Source organism: Telmatherina bonti (assembly GCF_933228915.1).
Source record: "Telmatherina bonti genome assembly, chromosome: 17".
Classification (NCBI taxonomy): Eukaryota; Metazoa; Chordata; class Actinopteri; order Atheriniformes; family Telmatherinidae; genus Telmatherina; species Telmatherina bonti.
In genome coordinates, this window is record NC_136615.1 from 31,263,836 (window position 1) to 31,289,036 (window position 25,201).

At 40.4% G+C, this 25,201-nt stretch overlaps 1 protein-coding gene across 1 annotated transcript; it reads left to right on the forward strand.

Moving 5' to 3' along the window:
* Window positions 1–3,864: 3,864 nt before the first annotated feature.
* Window positions 3,865–24,838, forward strand: rab27b (RAB27B, member RAS oncogene family; the record flags this gene model as incomplete). Its single annotated transcript, XM_079257276.1, has 5 exons — window positions 3,865–4,032; window positions 15,961–16,049; window positions 22,055–22,158; window positions 22,367–22,490; window positions 24,652–24,838. The coding sequence occupies exons 1-5, from the start codon at window positions 3,880–3,882 to the stop codon at window positions 24,836–24,838; spliced, it is 657 nt and encodes a 218-aa protein (XP_079113402.1). The 5' UTR covers window positions 3,865–3,879.
* Window positions 24,839–25,201: the final 363 nt, after the last annotated feature.

Genomic DNA, 25,201 nt, shown 5'->3' on the forward strand with positions numbered 1-25,201 from the left:
GCTCTTCTTTGGATGTTTCTGGTTTTTTTTTTTCTGTTGTCAGTCCAGATAATCCAGCAGTGCTTAATAATGTTGAGGTTGGGGTTCTGTGGAGGATTCATCCCTCCATCAGACCTGTTGTCACTGGTATCCAGTCCAGTTCTTGTGTCATGCTGCATACCCCAGCCATTTGTCCTGGTTCTCCCCCCCGATACTCACCTATTATTACACGCCCCCCCTTAGAGCCCTTCAGCATAGGCTGAGTAGAAATAAGTACTGGAGGTCTGGAGGTTTGGTACAACTTGTATTTGCCAGTGAAGAGGAACCACCACTGATTGATTTGCCTTCTCTGTTCAAACATACACTTCTGTGCTACAATGAGCGAAGTTGACTGCCCTCTACATGAGTTTATCTGCAACAGCATGACATCCGCAACTAGAAATGTAAATTTAAAATAATAGATGAACTACAGAGAATTATGTATGTATGTACAGACAGATGTATATATCTTATATATACATATATATATATTATATTTTTTATATATATCACATCTTTAATGTGCATTGTACATAGTATTTTGCTCGTTTTGCTTGTTCTTTAGATATTTTTAACTCGTAGTGGATTTTAGTTATATTTTTATTTTTATTATTATTATTTACTACCTATTTGCACTATCTACTTTGTTTGCACCTTTCATTACTATTTGCACCCTCCTTGTTGTTTCTGAGAGCCTATGTAACAGTGAATTTCTCCACTGTGAGATAAATAAAGTCTTATCTTATCTTACCCAGCACATCATATGCAAAGCGGAGTATAAATAATCTGGAAGCTAACATAACTTCTGTATAACGATGTAGGTTTTATTTCTTTTAAATTATTATTGCTGTGCATGGGAAAACACATTGAACAGAAAGGATTAAGATTTTGCCAGAAGTGACCTTCTTAACCTTATAAGAGAGAGATTGTTTTATAAACTCACACATTTGATCTTACAGACAAAAAGGTCGCCATGTCAAAAATTGCTGAAAAAATATGATTCATTAATATTTTTCTACTTCTATTTGAAGAGTCAGTCTGTTAAAACATCTTCAGCCTGAATACATATCAAAATTTACTGGTTTTTAATAATTGAAAAGCCAGCATTGCAAAACTCCAGTTATTAATGACGAAAATAATTTCCATAAAACGCTTTGCATGTTTTGACTGTGAAAGGAGTGAAATCTGATGGACAAATAGAAAAATTCGAAACACTAGACAAGTTGTCCAAAATGAAAGTTTAACATAAAGGAATTTTACTTTATTAATCTGTTACATGTGGCTTCAAAAATGCATTTATAGTAGTTTTAAATGGAACATTTTTGTCCTGAGACTCCTACGTGTGAGTTTTTGTGTAGCTTAGCCATTTAGGCCTAATTCCAGGACTTACATTTATTCAACACAGCCGAAATGGTATAAAAATAAAAATAGAAATGGCAAAAAATGTACCCAGGATCTCTTAACGGTTCAACTGCAGGTACATGAAAGACACGCTACAGAAATTTTGTCATTTTCCTGCAACTATCAATGACTAATCCAGCATCCATCCTGCATCCTACCTGACCTGTTAGCTCTCTCCAGCCAGCAGAAGAAGATCTCACGATGAATCTTGCTTTGTCTCTTTCCCACTTTTAATCTTCTTGTGTTTCTTTGGTGAATCCGTGACGTTGCGTGTTCAGAACAGCCAGTTCCTTATTGTGCCATGAAGCGAAACTCTGCTGCAACGTCGTGTCCCGGATGTAAACGTTGTATAGTGTGGGTTTCTCCCAGCAGCGTGTTCATGATGGATGTCACTGTGTCATTGAACAAATCCGGGACGCAGAATTTTAAGCTCAGAAAGTTACGTAATGCATCTTTAAAGCACCACACTGAAGGTGGACTGAAGCCACAGCAGGGATACTTTTTCACACATTTACACTTTATTTCATTTTTGGTCAAAAAGTGAAATAAGCCAAGTTGTTGCTTTCGGCTGTGGCCAATATAAATTCAGGGGAAAAAGGTTAAAAGTTCAGTACAAAGTAGGATTACTGGGCTTTCTATGGCCAAATAAAGCTCCTCATGCTGTAGTAGCCCTGAATGTGGACACATACGTATGTATTGACATGGTCACCCTAATGATGAGGTTTCAGCCCTCAGATGGATCAACTGGGGCGTCCACATCTAAGATCTTTAATAGATTTCACTTCTGTTAATCATCACTTTCAGACACCATTATGGATCATCTTCAGGTCTGACACTTGTGTTTCTTTGTCCATCCTAATTAAATTTATCACACCATGCCAGGAAATGACAAGTTTTTAGCTAAAAGCTCTGTGGGAATCATCCTCTTGGTGCATCAGATCATATTTTTTTCAAACTGTCTTATCTTCAAGTGCCCTTAGGTCATCGGGGGTCAGTCTCTAGTTTGTTTTTGTTTTTTTCCTAAGGTTTGGACTGAAACATGTCTGTAGCTTTATGGTTCTCATGCATTGAACAGCCTTCTAGAGACCTGGGTGCGGCTGAGAGTGTTGCTATTAAAAGTCTTTGCTTTTATTAAAGCTTTTACATGAATATTTTTCTCCATGGTTATTTTAGTATGTCTTTTTATTTTATTTTATTTTTTTATTTTATTTTAATGACTTTATGACTTTATTTTATTTTATTTAGCCTTTTATTTTTTTTTATATCAACTTAACATCTAAATTTTAATTAAATTTAATGCATTTATTTGTTTATTTTCCCCTTCTTATTTTTTTTTTAATTAACTTAACATCATTTATTTAAACTTCTGTCTCTGTTTCACTGATGGGTCGGTCAGATTTAAGAAGGTTTTACATGCATAGAAGTATATTAGTGTGTGTGTGTGTGTGTGTGTGTGTGTGTGTGTGTGTGTGTGTGTGTGTGTGTGTGTGTGTGTGTGTGTGTGTGTGTGTGTGTGTGTGTGTGTGTGTGTGTGTGTGTGTGTGTGTGTGTGTGTGTGTGCGTGCGTGTGTGTGTGTGTGTGAATATGCCATGTTGTTTATGTGTGACTTGTGGTTTACAGTCTGGAGGACTTGATGGGTTAGGATGGGGGGGTGGGTTATCTTTATCATGTAAAGACCTTTAGTTGCTTTGCAATGTATAAAACATGCTTTATAAATAAAGTTTGATTATATTTGGTATTTTTCCTGCATCTAAAACAAGTGGAACAAGCTTTGCTACAACCTGCTTGATAAAAAGCCCCTGAAGATAGTTTGATATTGTTTGCTAAGTCATCTTTTATATGTAAACGACACTTGTGTCAGGAGCTGTTTTTATGCTTCAATACTCAAGATTAAAATAATTATAGTCAATCTGCCGTATGCAGTGTACATACAGGAGAATGGAAAGCAGGATTAATAGACAGAATGAGAATATGATGAAGGTAAAGTACAAGAGAAGGAAACATTACAAAGAGATGAGAAGAAATAAAGGCAGGAGTGAAATATAGAATGTGCGAAGAGGTGGAATTATAAGTTACATGGTTCATGGCTCAGTGCTAAGTAGCTTAACAAACACGTTAAGACATTCCTTTAGCAAGGGAGTAGAGAGAGAAGCAAAATACCTCAACTTCCAGGATTCACAGTGAGAGTACTGAATGACATGATCTTTATTCATTTTTCACCTGCAGTGTTTTGCTGTGATAATAAATGATTAAAACTAACCTTCATGCTTTTATTTTTTTACTCTTTGCCTTCTGGTTTCTCACAAACCCCTCTCCCATGCCCCTCCAGACGGTCACTATTTTCCCAGTTAGTCTCATTCTGGTCAGGATGACCCCACTCCCATCACTCAGCGTGGCAGTGGGGGGCGTTTCATCATGCTATCTCCGTCTGTTTCCACAGGTTTACTGCAGTCACCACTATGACTGATGGGGATTATGACTACCTTATAAAGCTCCTTGCCCTGGGGGACTCCGGCGTGGGGAAGACCACCTTCCTGTACCGATACACAGACAACAAGTTCAACCCCAAGTTCATCACCACAGTCGGCATTGACTTCAGGGAAAAGCGAGTGGTGAGTGCAGATCCTGGATGTTCATGTGTGACTGATAACCGCAGCTTCTCTTTGTTTCTGTCGGCTCTCTGACACAGATGCAGGCGATGGAGACTTGGTAACCATAGTTACCGTGGCACTTGTCCAGGCATTTTTCTCTGAACTTATCAGAGAACAAACTGGAGGTCAGGTCAGGTTGAGATGATCTGACGTTGGGGGTTGTTTTAACAACCATATGGAAATTAAACATGGGTTATATCCCGCTTAGACTGAATAAATCATGTTAACAATCCGTTTTTTGTTATTATAACTGCTTTAAATGGAAAATAATCAGGATTTTTGGACATTTGGTTGCTTAAACTTTTTTTTATATACTTTTATGGTAAGAAAACAATGTTTATTGGGTGCAGGGAAGATAAAGACAAAAATAGACTAAAATGTTGAAGCTTTGAAGCATTTTAAGAAGAGTAAGCTCCTGAAAAGCAGCAAGATGTGTGTAAGTTTGCTGATTTTTTTTTTTTTTGTTATAATAAAAAAAAAAAGTTTGCTGATTTAGACAAATGTAAGAATGGTTTTGATGAGGAATAACCTCAGATTACATGAGATTTAGCTGCGTTTAGGACACCATGTGTGATATTGAGAGAAGCAGCGATGGTATAAAAGTGGATGCTTCTCTGAAGGGTTGACAGGTTTGGATTCCTGGAAATATGACACTGACACATCCTGACAACTTGACAGACAGTCTCATTAAAATCGTTTTAGGCTTGAAAGGTGACTTGTGAGACGGATGCAGTTTGTCTTGCCATATTTGGATAGATGGGGGGGGGGGGTTCTGCTAAAGGATGATTGACAGGTTGCAGGACCTACTTTTTCTCCTGTGACTGAAAATTGTTCCTTTTGACTTTGGCTTGATGAATTTAGAAAAGTTTCACACAAGGACTTTAAAGAAGCTATTTTAAAATGTCTGTTATTTTTGCTGAAAGTTGTTAAATAAACCCTCATCGACATGTTTAACTGGACCTGATAAACACAAATATCTAATCAGCCAATCACAAGGCAGCAGCTTCATACATCTAGTCACATAGAGACGATGAAGACGACTGAGCATCAGAATTAGGAAGATTTACGCGACTTTAAACGCAGCATGGTTGCTGGTCTGAGTGTTTACTGGGATTTTCACACACAACCATCTCCAGTGTTTCCAGAGAAGGTCTGAAGAAGAGAAAACATCCAGTTTGTCTGGACCAGAATGTCTGGTTGGTGTCAGAGGTCAGAGGAGAATGGACAGACTGGTTGGAGATGATGGAAAGACAACAGGAAGTCCAGTAAGAACTGGTTCCAACCAAGATCTGCAGAACATCATCTCTGAACACACAACACGTCCAGCCTGGAAGCAGATGGTCTCCAGCAGCAGAAGACCACATCGGGTTCCCTCCTGTCAGTAAGAACAGGAAACTGAGGCTACAATTCACACAGACTCACCAGAACTGGACAATAGAAGATGGAGAAACATTGCTGGTCTGATGAGTCTCCAGTTCAGCTCCACATTCACATGGTAGGATCAGAATCTGCTGGAAACATCATGACAACATGGATCCATCCTGCCGTCAGGATCAACGCTTCAGGCTGCTGCTGGTGGAACGGTGGGGGGAGGTTTTCTTGTCCCACTTTGGTCCCCTTAGTACCAACATGACATGGTTTAACCTCCACAGCCTACCTGAGTCCTGCTGCTGACCATGTCCATCCCTTTCTGAGCACAGTGTAGCATCTTCTGATGGAAACTTCCAGCAGGATGATGCACCATGTCACAAAGCTCACATCATCTCCACCATGACGATGAGTTCACTGTCCTCCAACGGCTCCACAGTCACCAGATCTACATCCAACAGAGCAGCTTTGGGATGTGGTGGAACAGGAGATTCTCATCATGATGTGCAGCAACTGTGATGCTTCATGTCAACATGGAGCAAAATCTCTGAGGAATGTTTCCACCTTGTTGGATCCATGAAACTGAGAATTAAAGCGGTTCTGAAGGAAGTCGGACGTTCTTGTGGGGGTCCGGTGACTGTAAGGTGTATTTTCAACATAAACAACAACTGCTGCATGTCTTGTTCTTTAAAGGAGTGCTATGATGGTATTTGGAGTTTTCTGAGCTTTCTACAGTGTTACAGTGTTGAATCCTCATCAGACATGTGAACGGCACTGTTTTTTTATCACCTAAACGCATGTTTGAGTTCAAGTTCCAGCACGCTCTCCGTTCGGTTTCCATGGCAACGAAAAACGCGTCATTTTAGAGAGTTTTTTCTACTTGGAAATCCTTGTGACGTCCCGGGGGATATGGTTCGGTGATTGGTTACCTTCTACTGGTTAACAAGGACATGTACAAATACATCAGGCGGGTGGAAAACGTGGGATAAAGTTATTTCCAACGATGGCTGGTGAGTTTACCAAAGAGAGACATCCTGCTGCATTCGTTGCTGTGGGTTGCTGTTTTCCACTTCGTTTTCAGGCTCTGATTCAGGTTCCAACATGTAGGGCTGTATGCTATGTGTTGACATTGTATTTTGTTTTTTTTATTGAGTTCATATGAGCCTAATCCTTCTGTTTATGAGATGTTACAATGAGGGTGAAAGCAGGTGCGGTGCGCGCTCCCGATGTAGTGCAGTGGCGGGAGGCGGGGCTTAATGCGGAAGAGTCTCAATCCACTCATTTTGCCCGCAGGCTGATCTGACAGCCTACAGAGAGGGTCGGTCTGAAGTAAATAAAGCCATTTGTGACAATAACTCGATCAATCCCAGCCCTTCTGGTCTCAGAAATAATAATAAATTAGCCTGAAATGCACATAATAGTTCCACTTTAAAGTAAAACTTTATGTCTATAATATAACAAAAAATAATAAAAAGCTGAAAGTTAAAACTTTCTGAATTGGGATCCTGTAGCGGCTTCATGTTCAGGCTTTCCGATGTCGCGTTACCTCACACTGTTTACAACTGTAGGCTTGTTTTCCTCATATACACTTACATTTAAAACCATTTTAAGCTAATGCTCCTCTATTCTATTCTGGGTTGTTTGCTTTGTGGTCCAGCAGCGCGACCCCCTTCAGCACCCCAACGATGACACAAGGTCCATGTCACAGAGTAGATTTAAAAAAGGCATTTTAGGTGTGTTGGTAGAAATTCTCCGCGTTATTCTTCCCTCAGTGGTATCAAGCGGATCTTGAATGGCGGTCTTGGTGACACGCCGGTCTTCTGGGAAGTAGATGGGATCCAGACCTGCAGTGCTTTTCTACTTACAGCAGATGTTCTGAGTGTTTTACGTTACACACCATCTCAGAAGGCGACAAGTACTGATGTGACTGACATGAACCATCAGATTTCCAGACAGAAGCAGGTTAGTTCCAAATGAAAATATTGTTTATTGAGTGATGGCAGCTTTGTCTTTGTAAAAAGGATAAATAATCAGAAGTTAAAACTTTGGCAAACAGCTCAGCAGCGTTCTGATAACCAGGTTACCTCTGATTTTACCTTCATATCCCACTTGAAAGAGGAAACCTGGATGATCTGGTGTTTATTATTTCAACTAAAACTATTTTTTATCAACATTTTGGACTCAAAAAATATAGAAATGGTCAAATTTCTATGGTTAACTTTTACATTAGGATAAATATTCTTTTACTTTTTTTAGATTCAACCCATCATATTTGGTTTTATGTAGTCTATAAGGTAAATCAAAGCTTGGGAGAAAGTTTCAGATGTGAACTTTGTAGAGAAACTGACAGCAGCTCCAGGTGAGCTGGTTTCATGTTCCAGGCAGCAAAAATACGAGCAGCTCCGATCAGGCTGCCTCTTCCCGCTTCGCTTTACCAAAACTGGAAAAATTAGCTTTTTTAACCAGAGTAAAAACACTTTGAGGGATTCTGTCAAGTATAATCATCTGCAACTGCGGTAAAAAATACCCAGACCAATCTAAGACATGAGAAACTTATTAAAACAAATTAATTTCAAACCCTCAAACTAGCATGTTGATGCTGCATCTCGGCGTTTCTTTCCTCACAAAGATCTTAGAAGATCTTTTCATTTAAGAAAAGCTGTAAATAGTTTTACTTTAGCCTAACAAAGACCCCGCTGAAGGGTTGTGACGGCACCACACAACCCCTGCGACCCCCACAGATGGGGGAGGGTGAAATGCCAAAAAGCCAGAATGACCAAGAAGAAGTGGGAGTTGAACTACCAACCTTCCACTTACCTGTTATCCTATACGTGTGTAGAGGTGGGAAAATCGAATTGAAAAATCGAACACTGCAAAAACTCAGCTTTAAAAAAACAAGAAAAAAATATACAAAGTGAGGTAAATGTTGCTTAAAATAATCTGCCAACAGAACAAGACAATTTGGCTTGTCAAGACTTCCCAAAACAAGTAAAATTACTCTTAAAATAAGAGGAATTCTCTGGCATAACAACTAAGAATTATCTTACCATTAAAAAAAATAAGCATATGTGTACTCAATTTAAGATTTTTAATTTTACTTAGATTTCAGTTTTTGCAGTGAAAATCTGGATTTTTTTGCTTTACAATTTGGAAATCAATTTCTTTGTTAATAAATTGTTTTTTATTTGTTAGAAAAATCAATATTTTTTTCCCCCAAATAGATCAAATTAATCCACTATTAATTTTTACTTGTCTTCCTGGGCATTATAGCAGCAGAATGCTGGTCTGGCTACTGGGTTGTTTTTTCTAATTGAAATCAAGAAAAATGAAGCGGCAAAAAAAAGTTTTAAAGTTTTTTTTCTTTTTGTTTATAATCTACAATAATCAACAATATCAAAGAATTGTGACAATCGCAATTTAAATCGAAGCAGCACCCAAAAAAATGGAATCAAATTGGGACAAAAGCATTTCGTCACAACATGTGGTTCTCAAACTGGGGGTCAGGACACCTACGGGGGTCCTGAGATGATTTCAGGAGGTTACAAAAATTATATGAAGGATTTTTATCATGGCTGTCAAAAAAAATAATGAATGCAGAGATAAATCTGAAATTAGAACCTTTTATTTTTTCACACAATAAGGCATAAACAACAAGTTTGCCATTAAACATCTGAGTTTGGCATCATCTCATGAGAAAAGCAGATTTTTTTCCATTTAGACTATTCGTCACATCGATGAACCGAATCCACAGAAAGTATCTTTATCCTCTTTTTATTGTCTTGGCTCCTCCTCCGTCTTGGCTCCTCCCCCTCTGGTTCTGCTCCTTGCATGATCCAAGGCTTTTTTATTCACAGCTTTTTCCACCAACGATTTTCTCTTTCTCGGCTGTTTATCAGGAGGAGGCAAATAAACCGAGCCGGGTCGTGAAATCCTTCCTGCATTTTCTCAGCCATGTTTGCCTTCCGAGTTTCTTCTTCACTACTTTGTATTTTCATCCAAACACGCTGTTTATATGCAGGGTGTGGCTATCAGGTATGCGCTGCTGGAGGGGGAGGAAGGGAGCCGGGAGAAGAAGCTACGAAATATAAGAAATAAACAACTCCATTTGGGTCCGAACGTTTGGATTGGTCAGTTTTTACAGATTTACTTTAAACTGAGGGGTCTAACTATATTTCTTATTGTTCATGATTACAGAATGTATCAACTACTATCAGGACGAGGAACCACTTCACCCAGAGTAAAATAAATGTTTCTGAGCAACATTGCCTACAATAGCTTTAACAGCTCTGATAAAAATCCCAAAATTCAATTCAACTTTATTTATATAGCGTCAAATCACGGCAATGCCATCTCAAGACGCTTTACAGACAGAAGGAAAACATAATGAAAGCCAATTTATAATAGCCTATATAAGGAAACCAACAGATTGAGTTGGAGGTCCAACTCAATCTCCCATCCTGAGCAAGCACACTGGCGACAGTGGGAAGGAAAAAACTCCCTTTTAACAGGAAGGAAACCTCCGGCAGAACCCGGCTCAGGACAGGCAGCCATCTGCCTCTGCTGTGTGGGGGGAAGAGGACAGAAAGACAACAGACAACAGGAACTGCTACTCCCGGCCCGGGAGAACTGCTGAGACAGGAGACATACATGTTCATGATGCAACACTGTTATTCGGGGGGGGGGGGGGATAAAAGAGAGAGATAAAGTGAAAGAGAAAGAAGCTCAGTGTATCAGGAAATCTAAACCTATAGCAGCATAACTAAGGGATGCTAACCATCCCTAGCTATAGGACTTATCAAAAAGATAAGTCTTCAGCCTAGTCTTAAAGGTGGGGAGGGTGTCTGCTTCCCTAACACTAACTGGGAGTTATTCCATAAGAGAGGGGCCTGATAACCAAAGGCTCTGCCTCCTGCTGGCGACCTCATGAAATGACCAGGTGACTCCAGGAACCGCAGTTTCCTTCCACATTCACATCACGCCACCAGTTCCTTCACTCCTCCTAGACTACCCAGAAGCATCAACAAGTGTTTTCTTTCCTTCTGCACTGCTTTAAAGATGTTTGTCCTTGTCCAGTCCAGACATTCTTCTTGTTTCAGGAAGTCTTAGTGTTTCCTGACGACAGCAGTGTGTGGATCTGTACGGGGAGATCTTAGAAACCGTTATTTACAGCTAGAGTTGTGTGTGAAAGATGCAACATGATCTCAGATAGATCTCAGATTAAACTTGTTCTGCATGTTGTGACTTGGTGAGAAACAGAAAACAGACACTGTCAACATGGTAAATAATTTCACACATTCTGCTCTCTCCAAGTCTCAAAACAAGATAAAAAAAAAAAAAAGCTTCTCCTGGCTGAAAATAAGAATGAAGAAGTTGGTTTTTGCAGTTTTATGTTTACAGACTTGATAAATACCAGGATGTAAAAGTCAGTAAAGTTTTTACCAGTGATGCGTGATCAGTAGATGCTGGCCTCAGTCTCAGACCGACTCTCCATCCGGCTGTTTGTGGGACACCAGAAGAGAAGCCTTCCTGTCCGTCACCTGGACCTGCTTTCAGTTCCGATCGGAAACTTTCTCCCAGTTTTTGTTTGACACTGATAGTTTATTTGAAACGAGAGACACGATGGATTGAATCTGGTATTTTCTGTGTTTTACAGATTACTCTGAGTATAACTTGTATGTTTGCTGAAGTACCAGCTGTACTACGTGTACAGAATGGGAACTATGGACTGAGAGGACTCTGGTCTGTCAGAGAGGGAAACGTTAGGCTCAAACCGCTGTGGATAATCCAGGTCCCATCGGGACATTAACGGGCCCTCCTCGGCCTGGTCGCTGCGCCTCAGTGGAAAAGACGTCATTCTCATCGGAGAAGACTGGGATTGGTCTGAAGTTCGGTCACCTGGGTCTTCCTGGTGCCTTTGCGTGTCTGAATAGATGATGCAGCTCCAGTCCCACCTCGGCGGATGACTCATAGGATCGATTATCGCTCGTCTCCTCGTCTGTGTGTGTGTGTGTGTGCACCGTGTTTGAAAGCAGAGTGTGATGCAGACACGTGTGATCACAGCTCAGACTCCACGGTTCGTCCTCAGAGAGCTTGTGGAGTCTGGAGCTAAATCTGGACCAGTGTTTTACATTTTTCATTTTCTAATTTATGTTTTGAGTGGGATGGTTGTTTGTCTCGTACTGGACTGGACTGGACTGGTCTGGTCTGGACTGGACTGGGCTGGACTGGGCTGGACTAGACTGGACTGGACTGGACACCCGTCCAGGATGCCGCCTCTCCAGCTTCCACTGCGACAAAACAGTAGAGAAATGAATGAATGATGATACAAAAATACTTTATTCATCCCCGTGGGGAAATTTAAAGTTTAAAGAATACACTGCAAAAACCGAAAAAAAAAAATCTTAAATTGAGTACACGTATGCTTATTTTTTTAAAGGTAAGATAACTCTTAGTTTTTATGCGAGAGAATTCCTCTTGTTTTAACGAGCCAAAGTTTCTTGTTCTGTTGGCAGATAATTTATCTTGTTTTATGCAACATTTACCAAGTTTTGTATATTTTTTTTCTTGTTTTTTAAGGCTGAGTTTTTGCAGTGTACCAAGATTTTACAGACAAACGTAGAACCGTTACCCAGAACACAGGTCCGGGCAGTGTGTAGGCCACGCAGCCGGCTTCATCCGGCGCTGCCTTTCAGCAGAGTGGAAAGAAACGACATGAGGTAAAAACATGGGTTGGAGGAGAAAAAACAAAGGAAGTTTCTCTGTACCGCCGTCATTCCTTCAAATAAGAAGTTAGAATACCTGTAAACCACTTAAAAAGGCTTGTAAAGTCCCAGCAGCTCGTAGGATGGGAGGGATTTGGGTCGACGTGGAGCGTTTACGTCCATGCAGCGTTGAATTTCAGGTCATTTAGAAAACACTGAAAGGAAAGCGCTCCGAGCATCATCTGTGTACAGCCCGTCATCCCAGTGTCCGAGAAAATGTCTGATCTTGTCGAGTCGGAGGTGTGAATGTTGCCCGAGGCTTCCTGTCCAGCTGCAGCACACGGGGGTTCATCATCAGGGACACATCTGGACGAAGCAGCGCTGGAAAGTCTGGATCTTTCATTTTCACCTGAATTCTGCTGCATTTGTATGACGCTAACTGGAACTGAAAACACTCCCCAGGATGGTGGTTTCCACAATAAATATTTTATTTCAAACAACAGAAATGTTATTCACACTCAGTAGATGTGTCGGGCATCATTCAGAGGATAAAATTACACCCATAAATGCACTCACCTGCCGTTTCCTGACGTCCATCTGGCTAATGTCACGTTGGACTGCTGGTGTCATAAATACAAGGAGGTGTTGGAAACATTCCCCAGAGATTTGGCTCCATATTGACATGAAGCATCACACAGTTGCTGCACATCATGATGAGAATCTCAGCTCAGTTCCAGTTTCTTCACACACCCATATTTACAATAAGAAATGTCACCATTATGTAAGGATGAAGCGATGAGTGATGTGAGAATCAGATCTCCGTAAGAAGCTTTTGGAAGGGAGACTGAGCACAAAATATGTGCTTTTTCATCATCCTCTTGGAGCACTAACATAAATACTTACAGTCGGGATCGAAAGTTTGGCCATCCCTGGAAAAAATTCATTTTAATGAGCAAAAAGAAGTTTTTTGTTTTTTTTTTATATATATATAATAAGAATGGTCTAATGGAGTGTTTTTCAACCACTGTGCCGTGGAACACTGGTGTGCCCTGAAAATGATCCAATTTGTCTAAAAAGCCGCTCTGTGTCCATCCAAACACACCCAGGCCTTTGAAAGATCATAAAATTCCTTTTTCTTTAGTTTATCTGATTTTTATTCAAGACACTTTGACAAGATGGACTTGATATTATCTAGCTAAAGCTAAGTAACGTTGTTAACCGGCTAAAAACCGCAGTTGTTCTATGTTCTTCTTACTTGAAGCGGGAGATCGGGGACCTGTCAATCAAAAGGACACGCTCCTAAATATGCCGAACTTCGAGATTAAATTATTTTTAAATGGGTGAGTTAGAAAAAAAATCACTCCCCCCACAGTTGTCATGAAGGTAAACCTGACCTATTAAACCAAAAATGGATTTTTGAACGAGGCTGTAAACATGTTTATTTCTGCTGTGAAGTTGGTCTTTTTAACATGGGAGTCTATGGGGATTCCCTCTGTTTTGGAGCCCCTAGTGGATGAAGGGGGAACTGCAGTTTAATGCACTTCCGCATAGGCTTCACTTTTAATCGCCGAAGGCTTCATCCATCTTTCATATACAGTCTATGAAGCAGACATAGGACTCTGCTGGAGCTAAAAGAGTTATGTGGTGTTTATTACTAAATTACTTGTTGCAAACATTCAGCTCTAAACAGACAGTTTCTCCTCTGACATGCTCTGCGTCTCTTTCTCCTCTCCTCCAGCTCAGGTCTCTGTTGTTGGTTTTAATCACACTACTTACATGTGTTATGAAGTGTCTCGTTACCATCAGCGTTCCGAGAGATCTACAATAGCAGAATGATTTCGCACAGCAGCTGATCGATCAGAATGATCAGCTGATATGACACAGGAGTTTCTTCCCATTGATCTGTAAAGTCAAATAAAAGAACTTCAGTAGAATAAAAACTGAGTGAGTTATAAACCATTTTGTTTTATTCTATGAAGTTTAGAAGTGACGATGGGAGCAATTACCTCACTCACGTCCATCTCTATGGCAACGCCACACACTGGAACAGCGTGGCTAACGCAGGAACGAGCGTTACTACAGTATTTTAAGCAATTTTGTTACCGACATTTTAACTGTAGTGCGTTACTTTACTTTGTTAAATCAAAAAGTAATACTGTTAACGCGTTACCCCTACACTGATCATAAGTAATGAGAGGACTCCAGATGGGAATGAGTTCCGACATCCTACCATTCATTTTATTAACTATTTGGAAAATTATGCATGTGTTTTGGAATATATTCAGTCTAGTGATCTGTAGGAGACTGAAACGATGGAACGGGGGGCGGGAGGGGGCATTAAAACTGGACCAAAACAGGGCTCACAATATTTTCTTTTGCAGATTCTCTAGTTCCTTTAAATGATTAAAGAAAATGTTACACCAAATAACTATTGCAGTAGATGATGTGGGGCTCAAACAAGATCAGTTTGGGGAATAAACAGACCAACATATTCAGACAATGTTGATATTAGATGCTCAAAATGGCTTTTAAAGACTTGTCAGTGAGGACCCCCAGGAACTTTGTAGAACTACCTTGTAGTAAATTCTCATCATTCACCTTGTTTTACTCATATTAAGAGTTTATTACACTTGAACTAGGTGTCAGTCTTTTAATTCAGCATTTAAGAGATGCTGTAGGTTCAGTGTATTGTTGTGTGACAAAAACACATTAGCGTCATCAGCAAATATAACTGCATGTAATATTTGAGAAGAATTTACAAAGTCATTAATATAGATTAATCTATATGTAATGGCCCAAGGATTGAGCCTTGGGGTTCCCTGTATTTATTTAATCTCCTGTTATGTTTATAAACTGTGTATATAAAAGATGGATGGAGCCTTTGTGACGTCCCCCATAGGTTTCTGAAGAGCTAAATTGAAGCTCGATGGGCAGTCCCTACCATCGCCATCTTGGCAGCATCATGCGTGTCGTCTCTCCCGGAAAATACATAAATGGGCAAATGAGCCTGGGTTGAATGATTTACATCTAGCAATCTCCGACTTTCCTGTAGCTAAAAGCTAACCGAATGAACAGGAGCTAACTAGCTAACAGAGATAAGCAGGGTAAAGCCAAGTCACACTGTTAACCTGCTAAAACTGCGCTTGTTCTACATTCTTTTCACTTGAAGCGGGAGATCGGGGACCTGTCAATCAAAAGGATATTCCCCTAAATATGCCGAATTTTGAGATTAAATTACTTCTAAACGGAGGTGTTGGAAAACGTGTGAAAATTCACTTCCCAACAGTTGTTATGAAGGTAAACCTGACCTATTAAACCTAAAATGGATTTTTGAACCAGGCTGTAAACATGTTTATTTCTGCTGTGAAGTTGGTCTTTTTAACATGGGAGTCTATGGAGATTTGCTCTGTTTTGGAGCCCCTAGTGGATGAAGATGGAACTGCAGTTTTATGCACTTCCACATAGGCTTCACTTTTAACCGCCGGAGGTCAGAGATGATGTTCTGCATATCTTGGTGGGAACCAGTGCTTACTGGACTTCCTGTTGTCTATCATCTCCAACCAGTCTGTCCATTCTCCTCTGACATCAACCAGACACCCTTACCCTTATATTGTTCAGTCCGATGTGACAACACAGGTATACTTCCAGTCTTTATTTCTGTTTATATTTCCAGTCATAGATTATTTGTATTTCACTAAAGTACTAACAAAATATTTGTCTTACTGGTAAACCGAGACAAACCCAACATGACTGTTACCTCTCTGTGCAACACAAGTAGGAAACACAAAGTGTAATTAAACTGTATTTTTTTTCTCCTCAGGCCTACACGGCGTCGAACCCCAATGGGACGACTACAGGGAAAACCTTCAAGGTTCACCTTCAGCTGTGGGACACGGCTGGACAGGAGAGGTGGGATGTTTGTTAAGACCCTGAAGGCTTATTTATGCTCAACGTACAAGACAGAAACGCAGTTTGGTCCCTCTCTCCTGCATTGGTTACATTTGGAATTTGGTTCTTTTTGAATGATCTTCGCAATTTATCACTTGATGCAGAAAATGAAGCAACACCAGCAGAAATTGTGGAGGAAGTGTCAAGCTGACACACAAACAGCAAAATAAACAAATCAGAGGAGAACAGGACGAAGAGGTCACAGAAACCAACAAATCAAAAGTACCCAAAGAAGACCCAGAAGAAGACGAGATCAGCAAAAGACATCATGGTTTTTTTTCTTCTACTTCTGGTGTTTTTGGAGGGTTGTAAACTACTTTTGTACCGACGTCACCATGACGTCCTCATACTTCCATGTGTTTTTTACATTGCCTTTGTTGTTGAGTCAGTTCATCCATTAGTGTGCTGAGGTCACCTCTGCGTTCTGACACTGGTTGGTAGCGGTAATGCAACGCTTTAAAGGTGTTTATAACCATCCCAAAACACCAGAAGTAGAAGAATAAAATTTTGCTGTTCTGCTGCTTTTTATTTGGTGGTTTCCGTTCTGTTCCTCTTCTTCTTCTTCTCTGGTTTGTTTCTTACTCTGGTCAGTTACACACTGCCCCCCACTATTTCCAGTGGTATCGCTTCATTTTCTGTATCAAGTGACTGAAAGCGAAGCTCCTTAAAAAGCTACAAAATTACACAACTGGTAAAGGCCACTGGTTAAACCTTGAACCAGCAACCTTCTTACTGGTAGGCTGCAGTGCAAACCACCACGCCGCCATGCTGCCTCATTGTGATTATTTTCCTGACCTTTGCTACAGAGCAGACCTCATTCAGATGCAACGAACATGTTTCCTCCTTTCTGCATCACACCATCACCTTACAGAGATTCAGAGATAAAAATGGCTTTTAATTCATTCAAAGTTTTTTCAGAGGCCGATAAAAACAGGTTTTAGTGAATAATAAAAGTTTTACAGGCTTCAAACAATCCTCAGGATCTCTATATCTTTTTTAACCGATAAGAGGCCAGCATGACATCGCTGATACAACCCGTTTCTGAGACATTTTTCATTAATTTATGGTAAAAGCTGAGCTCAAAATCCTGTTGAAGACTTCTGATACTTGCCTTTGCCGTTTTAGATACCAGGAAGCAAAGGAGAACAAAAAAGAGAATAACTTGACATATAATATCGTAATAAATTATTATTATTAAAGGGCCGGTATAGACTTGATTTTAAAATAAATGAATTTTTCCTACCATTAGTTTCACCTTTTGGTATAAACCTAAATTCTGACTTTGGTTAATATAAAACCAAGTTAGAAGAAATAAAGTGTGAGGCTTCTCCAACAATAAGCTGACTGTTAAAAATTAATCACATTATGGAGCCAATTTGCATAATTTCACACCAAAAGAATATTAAACCTGTTTTGTTTTTGTTTTTTTTTGTTGTTGTTGTCATATAAGTAGCTTTACTTGAAGGTGCAGCACGTAAGAGTTACTGCCATCTAGTGGTAATGATGAGCATTACAAACACTGCAAATGCCAAGCATGGTTGTGGATGGATGGTGGCCTTTAGTGGCCAAATTTTTCTTAGACATAAAAATCTTTTCATCTGTGAGTGAATCCAGATGCTTTAGGTACCGCAATGACTTTCCTACAGGTAACATCTTCAACACTGTTTGTATGTAAACAGTCTTTTTCAACATGCTTTTTAAAGGTTACTTATCCAGTTTCTCAACCCACCATCCTGCAGGTATTAGATGTTTCCCTGCTGCAACACACCTAACTCAAATTAAACAGATCCCTAACAAGCTCTGCAGGGATTTTCTGTGGTTTTGTTTAACCAAAAAAAAACCCCAAAAACTTGAGATTATAAATCTCTTTTTCAAGACTTATTCAGCCAAGAAGAAGCACAGCCAGAAAAGCAGGACTAGAGTTGGGCGTCCCTGCTGATCAAAATGAATGATGCAGTCCATTCAGAAACACCGTAGTAAAAATAATAGCAGCTTTGTCTTTGTACATAAACTGCGATGAAATCGTAAAGATTCCAAAACAAACACGCAAGGTAGCAAAAATAAACATGGATTCCACATGAAGCAATGACGATGTTGTGCAGAAAAACGAAGGACACATGCTGTTCTAGAAAAGACAGGAGAACTTTCTTAGTCCAGAAGCTGAAGCTGGACCACGGCCGCTACAGGATGGACTTGAGGATGTCCATTGGAGGATCAGCTTTAGCAGCTAGCAGCTAGCGTGATGTTTGGCTATGGTGATACAAAGTTTGTATAAAGTAGCAGCAAAAAAGTGATCTGCTCTAGTGATGGTGTCAGTATGCCTTCTCTGATTGGTCAATCGTGTATCTGTCAGATGCGAATAAAAAAAACAAAAAACAAAAAAAAAAAAAACACCGTAGTTCTTAAAAAAAAAAAACTAGCAAAACTGCTGGACATCATCACTGATGTTCCCGTTGACTTGACATCAACTCCATAAAAAAATACTGCTGGAATTATTCGGATGGAATATTCAGAGTAGGTGTGTCATGGCCTGAAATACCCATTAGGTAACTTTCCGACATTAAAACGCCACATTCTGCATTTATTTGATGACACAGTGACATCTACCTGCATCTCTGCAGGGCCGGATTAAAGTGCACAGGCCCCTGGTCCAGAATGTTCCAGGGCCCCCTTCCCCACCACAACATTGTGAAAATTGTTAATACTACCAATACACTATTGGTAGTGGTGTAACTATCTGGCTTTTATGTACATTATGTTTCATGTCCAAACTGGTGGCATTTGCCCTACGTCTGCTCCACATGGGCGTGGGCCCCTGGGCCTGTGCCCATAATTCCCATTGGATAATCTGGCTTTGCATTTATGGAGCGGCTGCTATTCAACTTTTCCATCCAGGACGCTGCATGAAGTTGCAGCAAAGTTTTGCTTCACGCTAGAGAAAACACACCGGCTGCTTTGAACACGCAACGTCACTAATTCAGCAGAGAAACACAAAGAGATTAAAAGACTCAAAACAAGAGTTGTCATAAAATGGTCTTCTGCTGGCTGGAGAGAGCTAACAGGTCAGGTAGGATGCAAGATGGATGCCGAGTTAGCTGATGATAGGGGGCGTGTGACGGGGAAATGGTAAAAGTTCTGAAATGTGTCTTTAAACGTGGCAGCTTCATCTGTGTGGATTTGCAGCAATTACGGTTATCTGATTCTGAGATAATAAAGCATAACTAATTTAGTAAATCTTTCGCCCAAAGACTGCTGGGATAGGCTCCAGCTTCCCAGCGACCCTTCATCGGACTAAGCGGTTAGGATAATGAATGAATGAATGGATACCAGTAGAAACACAGTTTTTAATGATACATTAAATTTTACTCGCATAGACCTTTGATTTAGTTACATATTGAACCTTTAAATAGAAAAGAATATATATGAAAAACTGTACGGGGATATATTCATAACGTCTCATGTGACCGGATTTTATCTGCAGATGTTCAGGATTTCCTGTGAGAAAAAAAACCATACTGACTCGTCAGTGTTGTGTCAGTCATGTGTCTGCATGCTGGTGGTCTGTAATTAGATCCGACCTCAATCTGTTCACTCCCAGTGACTCACGGCTGCATGAGTCAGCCTGAGTTACATCACTTTAACTGAATTAACTCACATCTGATTCCTGTTCTTGTGAACTCATCCTCGTGATCCTTTCATCAGCCCACTTTACGGTAATTTCACCTGATTTCTGCTGCTTCAGTCTCACTCATGATTATTAAACACGATAATTACATGGCTCTGTTTGTTTGTGTTACTCAGGTCAGTTCACTCCGTTTCATTGTAGTCCCATAATATTCCAATTATACGAGCCACATTAGTCCAGTTTATAATTACTGTATCACAAAAACAACTCTGTAGCTAAGGGAGTCCTCCATCTGGAAGTGAACCTTGGCCATCTTCTTGGACTGGTTGGTGGTGGCGAGGACACAAATAAATGACAGTAATAATAATGTCAGATATTTCTATATAGAGAGTAAAAAGTGCAGAGAGACAAATGGAGGGAGGAGCCCAGTGCATGATGGGACGTCCACCGGCAGCTTCAGCCTGTTGCAGCTGAAATCCGAACCTTAAACTTTGTCCAAAGGACAGTTTGAGGTCTGAAGGTAGAGAAGGCCGAACTGGGAGCTGGTTTCACTGAGAAGGGTCAGATAGGTGGAGGTTCTGGTTCCCATTAGAACCAGAAGTAAACCTGCAGTCTGGTGAACTATGAAATCTGTAAAATCCAATGCAGCTTGACCACCAAGAGCTTGTAGTCTCAGCGGATTATGTTAGCGATGTGGACTGACCCAGGACTCCACTCCACCCCTCTTTTCCTCTGTGGTTCATAGGGCTTCATGAGCCATCTTGTGGTCTGATAATAACCTCATTTACAGGTTTTGATCCACTCAGAAATGTCTGCAAAGGATTTGACTTCAGTGTCTTTGTAAAATATTCAGATTTCCTTCCTCTGCAGGTTGTAAGTGGACTAATGAGTCCAGTTTTAGCCACAACCTGGTTACCAGGCATGTGTTAAACCAAAAACATGTTATTAAAACACACTGCAGAACTTTACAGCTCAGTAACAACAATGGGAAATAATCAATCAATCAATTAAAACTAATGAAACAACAAGTTTCCTCCTCTCCCAGTGAGGCCTGCTTTAAAACATCGCTGATCTGGGCGCTAATGGTCAGGAGGACATGCTCTCACACAAATGGAGGAAAAATTAAGTAAATCCCACAAAATTAGTGTGAAGAAAAATAGATGCAGATTTTTTTATCAAGATAATTAATTTTTTAAAAATTCCATCATGAAATTTTAGTGAGCAAAACAAACAGATAAAAATAATTCATAAAAGTAAGACATAAAAGTAAAATAAATTAAATTGTAATAAATAAATGAGAGGTAAATAAATAAGTAAATCTATGAATAAATAGATCAATTCTTAGATAGATATATAGGAAAGAACTAATGGATTTAAAAAAAAAAAAATATATATATATATATATATATATATATATATTTACATTGTTGAAACACATGTTTATCTGCTGGTTGCTTAGTAACATCAATGATGGTTTATATTAGAATTCTTCTGTTACATAAACGGAGGCCATTTAAATTACCACACCACTCCCTAAAGCCCTTTATGGTGGTCATGCCATTTTCTTGGGGTGTCTGGATGTCCAGAGAGAAAAAAGAAGTGCACTCAATGCATCTTGAAAAGTATTGATCATCGATGGTCAATACAGATCACAATGCATTGCAGGCCGGAGCTCAAAGTGGTGCAAGTGACACAAACATCAAAGCAGGTTAAAAAAAAACAAACAATTTTATATCCTTATTTGTTGAATAAATGTCCAACAGAGAGAATAAATGCAAAATAAGTTAAAAAAAAAATTTTGTTTTTACACAAGCCTGGATTTGATTTGGAACGACGCATGGTGGTTGCTGCGGTAACAGCCGGTCGTCACATGATCTGCGACGAGGAGAAAACAGCTGGCTTCGGGTCCAAATCACCAACAGAATGAGTTCACGATGTAGCGTAGACATGTACAGTAAATAAAGGAGTGTGGACATTCGGACAAGCTTCTGGATTTCATTGTGCATCTAGTCTGTTTCTATCAGCTGACATTGTTGCTTTTATTATAGATATTTCACTGTTTGGTTTTATGGATGTACTGAATCCATGTCTGATGAAGCGTCATTAACTCATTTATTCCTTCAGATAATTTAACTGTTTATCTTCTGAGGAGATTTGTTATTAAAATAAATGCAAAAAGGCTGGAAAAGTTGGGATTTCCCACTTCTGAGATACAGTGAACGCAGCATCATCTGAAGCTGAAGGGAGACGTTAACGTCGCCTGGAAAAACCGGCTCGTATTTTCTTTTTGTTTGATCATCCAGTGATGTGGTTTAGTGGAGGTTTTGTTTAAACGTTGCAGGTTTCGCAGCCTGACGACGGCGTTCTTCAGGGATGCCATGGGGTTCCTGCTGATGTTCGACCTCACCAGCCAGCAGAGCTTCCTCAACGTCAGAAACTGGATGAGTACGTCTGCTGCTTGCATTTCCTCTGCGTTATAAACCTCCCATCTCAGGTTGATTATTTCTGCTCATTAAAGAAGCAATAAAATGGCGAGAATGATTAAAAGTTTTAATCATTCTCGAAAACCTTTCCTTCAACATGAGACGTATAAATCTAGATATGTTTGCTGTTCCATTAACATGTGGTTGTCGTACTGCTGGCTGCTTTGCAGGCCAGCTACAGTCCAACGCCTACTGTGAGAACCCAGACATAGTTTTAGTAGGAAACAAGGCCGACCTGGCCGACCAGCGGGAGGTTCAGGAGAAGCAGGCCAAGGAGCTGGCTGATAAATATGGGTATGTTCACTTTTTCATTCACAGGACCTTCTGTCTGCATTTTGTTTAGAATTCAACGTGAAATCAGACATCTTTATGGCTTTTAATAGATTTATAAATCACCCTTAGATGTGATGTTGTGCTTCCCTGCAGGTGTAAACTTTAACAGAAGATAAAAAAATACTCTTTTGATCAGGTCCACGTCTTCAGCTGATTGTTAATGCAGATATCTAATCAACCAATCACACGGCAGCTACTCAATACCCAGTTCAAACTTACATTTACAGTTCAGAAGAACGGAGATTTAAGTGACTTTGAACGCACCATAGTTGCAGAGAAGTTTAAAGAAATAGTCAGAAGAAGAGAAAACATCCAGCGAGCAGCAGTTGTCTGGACCAGAATGTCTGGTTGGTGTCAGAGGAGAATGGACAGACTGGTTGGAGATGATGGAAAGACAACAGGAAGTCCAGTCAGCACTGGTTCCAACCAAGATCTGCAGAACATCATGTCTGAACACACAACACGTCCAGCCTGGAAGCAGATGGTCTCCAGCAGCAGAAGACCACATCGGGTTCCCTCCTGTCAGTAAGAACAGGAAACTGAGGCTACAATTCACACAGACTCACCAGAACTGGACAATAGAAGATGGAGAAACGTTGCTGGTCTGATGAGTCTCCAGTTCAGCTCCACATTCACATGGTAGGATCAGAATCTGCTGGAAACATCATGACAACATGGATCCATCCTGCCGTCAGGATCAACGCTTCAGGCTGCTGCTGGTGGGATGGTTGGGGGGAGGTTTTCTGGTCCCACTTTGGTCTCCTTAGACTTAGACTTAGACTTTATTGTCCCCAAAGGGAAATTCTTTTTCACGTACACAGCAAATGTTTGACAACAAAAAGGACAATAACAACAGACCACAGAAACAACATACAAATACAATAAACAGAGTACACTCAGCGCCCCCTGCTGTTTAGAAATGATATGACTGAGGGGATCAGGCTTTTTCCCAACCGAGCCTTTTTGCACCTGAGCGCCCTGTACCTCCGTCCTGAAGGAAGAGGGGTGAGTTGTTCATGAAGGGGGTGTGTGGGGTCCTGCTCCATGGAAAGTGCAAAGCGTCCGATGGCTCTGTTGTTAAGCTCTGTAAGGCTTGGTGTGGGGAGTCCTATGATTTTTGCTGCGGTGTTGGTTACCTTTATGAGTTTAGTCCGGTTCTTAACAGTCAACAAATTGAAAAAGCAAGTTGAACAGTACAGAATAACAGGCTGGATAATGGACTGATATAACCGTAGGAGTAGAGGTGGAGAAACATAGAGTCCTTTCAGTTTCCGGATTATTGATAGTCGTTGTTGGCTTCGTTTTTGAATGTCCATAATATGCTGATCAAATGTTAGTGAACTGCCTATTGTTACTCCAAGATATTTAGTACCAGCATGACCTGGTTTAACCAGCACAGCCTACCTGAGTCCTGCTGCTGACCATGTCCATCCCTTTCTGAGCACAGTGTAGCATCTTCTGATGGAAACTTCCAGCAGGATGATGCACCATGTCACAAAGATCACATCACCATGACGATGAGTTCACTGTCCTCCAATGGCCACAGTCACCAGATCTACATCCAACAGAATAGATGTTTGGCAACTCCAGGCCCCTTTAGTCAGTGCCCTTCATATTTTACATGTTTCCCTGCTGCAACACTATTGTAGCACTATTTCCTTTTAAATCAGATGCGTTGGAGCAGAAAAACACTGGCCCAAGAGGTCTGGAGTTGGCGATCCCAGCAACAGAGCAGCTTTGGGATGTGGTGGAACAGGAGATTCTCATCATGATGTGCAGCTGCTGTGTGATGCAGCCTGTGATTGGCTGATTAGCTGTCTGTGTTAATAAGCAATTAAACAGGTTTTATGATGAGACTGTTTTCTTTAACATCATCTTTTGGCCGACTTGTACAAGTGTCAGTTCATTAAGTGTATTGTTGAATTTTCACACCAAGAGTTTTCTGCATCTTGTGGATTTTAGTAGAAACAGATTAAAATCAAATGGAAATTTATGATAAACCCATAAACAATGGGTGGTGTCATGGAGGGTGTGTCTGGGGTTAAAACTGGTCAGACTGTTGTCTTTTGTCATGTAAGACATTGAAGCTGTATACTAAGTTTTCTGGATATGTTCCTCATAGGATCCCATACTTTGAGACCAGTGCAGCAACAGGAGTAGAAGTGGACAAGGCGGTGATAACGCTGCTGGACCTGGTCATGAAGCGGATGGAGCAGTGTGTAGACAAACCACCTGCAGATCCAGCCAATGGGAACGGGGCTACGAAGCTCAGCGATGCACAGCCCAACGAGAAGAAATGCGCATGTTAATCCTGGAGAGGATTCAAGACAACAACCAGTCGACACCCGTTTGTTGTTCATCTTTCTTCTGCTCACATTCCTTCCTCCTTTTACTTTTCTTTCTGTCAGTTTTAACAGCATGTTTTTATTTTGTTTTTTTGTTTTTTTTATATCTCCTTCTCATTTTCTTCTCTATTAAAATAAACAAGATTTTTTTTCTCCTTTGGCTCTTCTCTTTGTATTCTTCCTTAACCTCCCCACCTGTCTGCCACTCTGACGATGAAACAGCTCCAGCTCCCTCTAATGGACAGTCCCAGCCCGTTGGCCTTGAGAAGAAAATTAAAACAGGAGGGGAAGGTTTCATCACTGTCAGACACATAATGTTCCTCATTG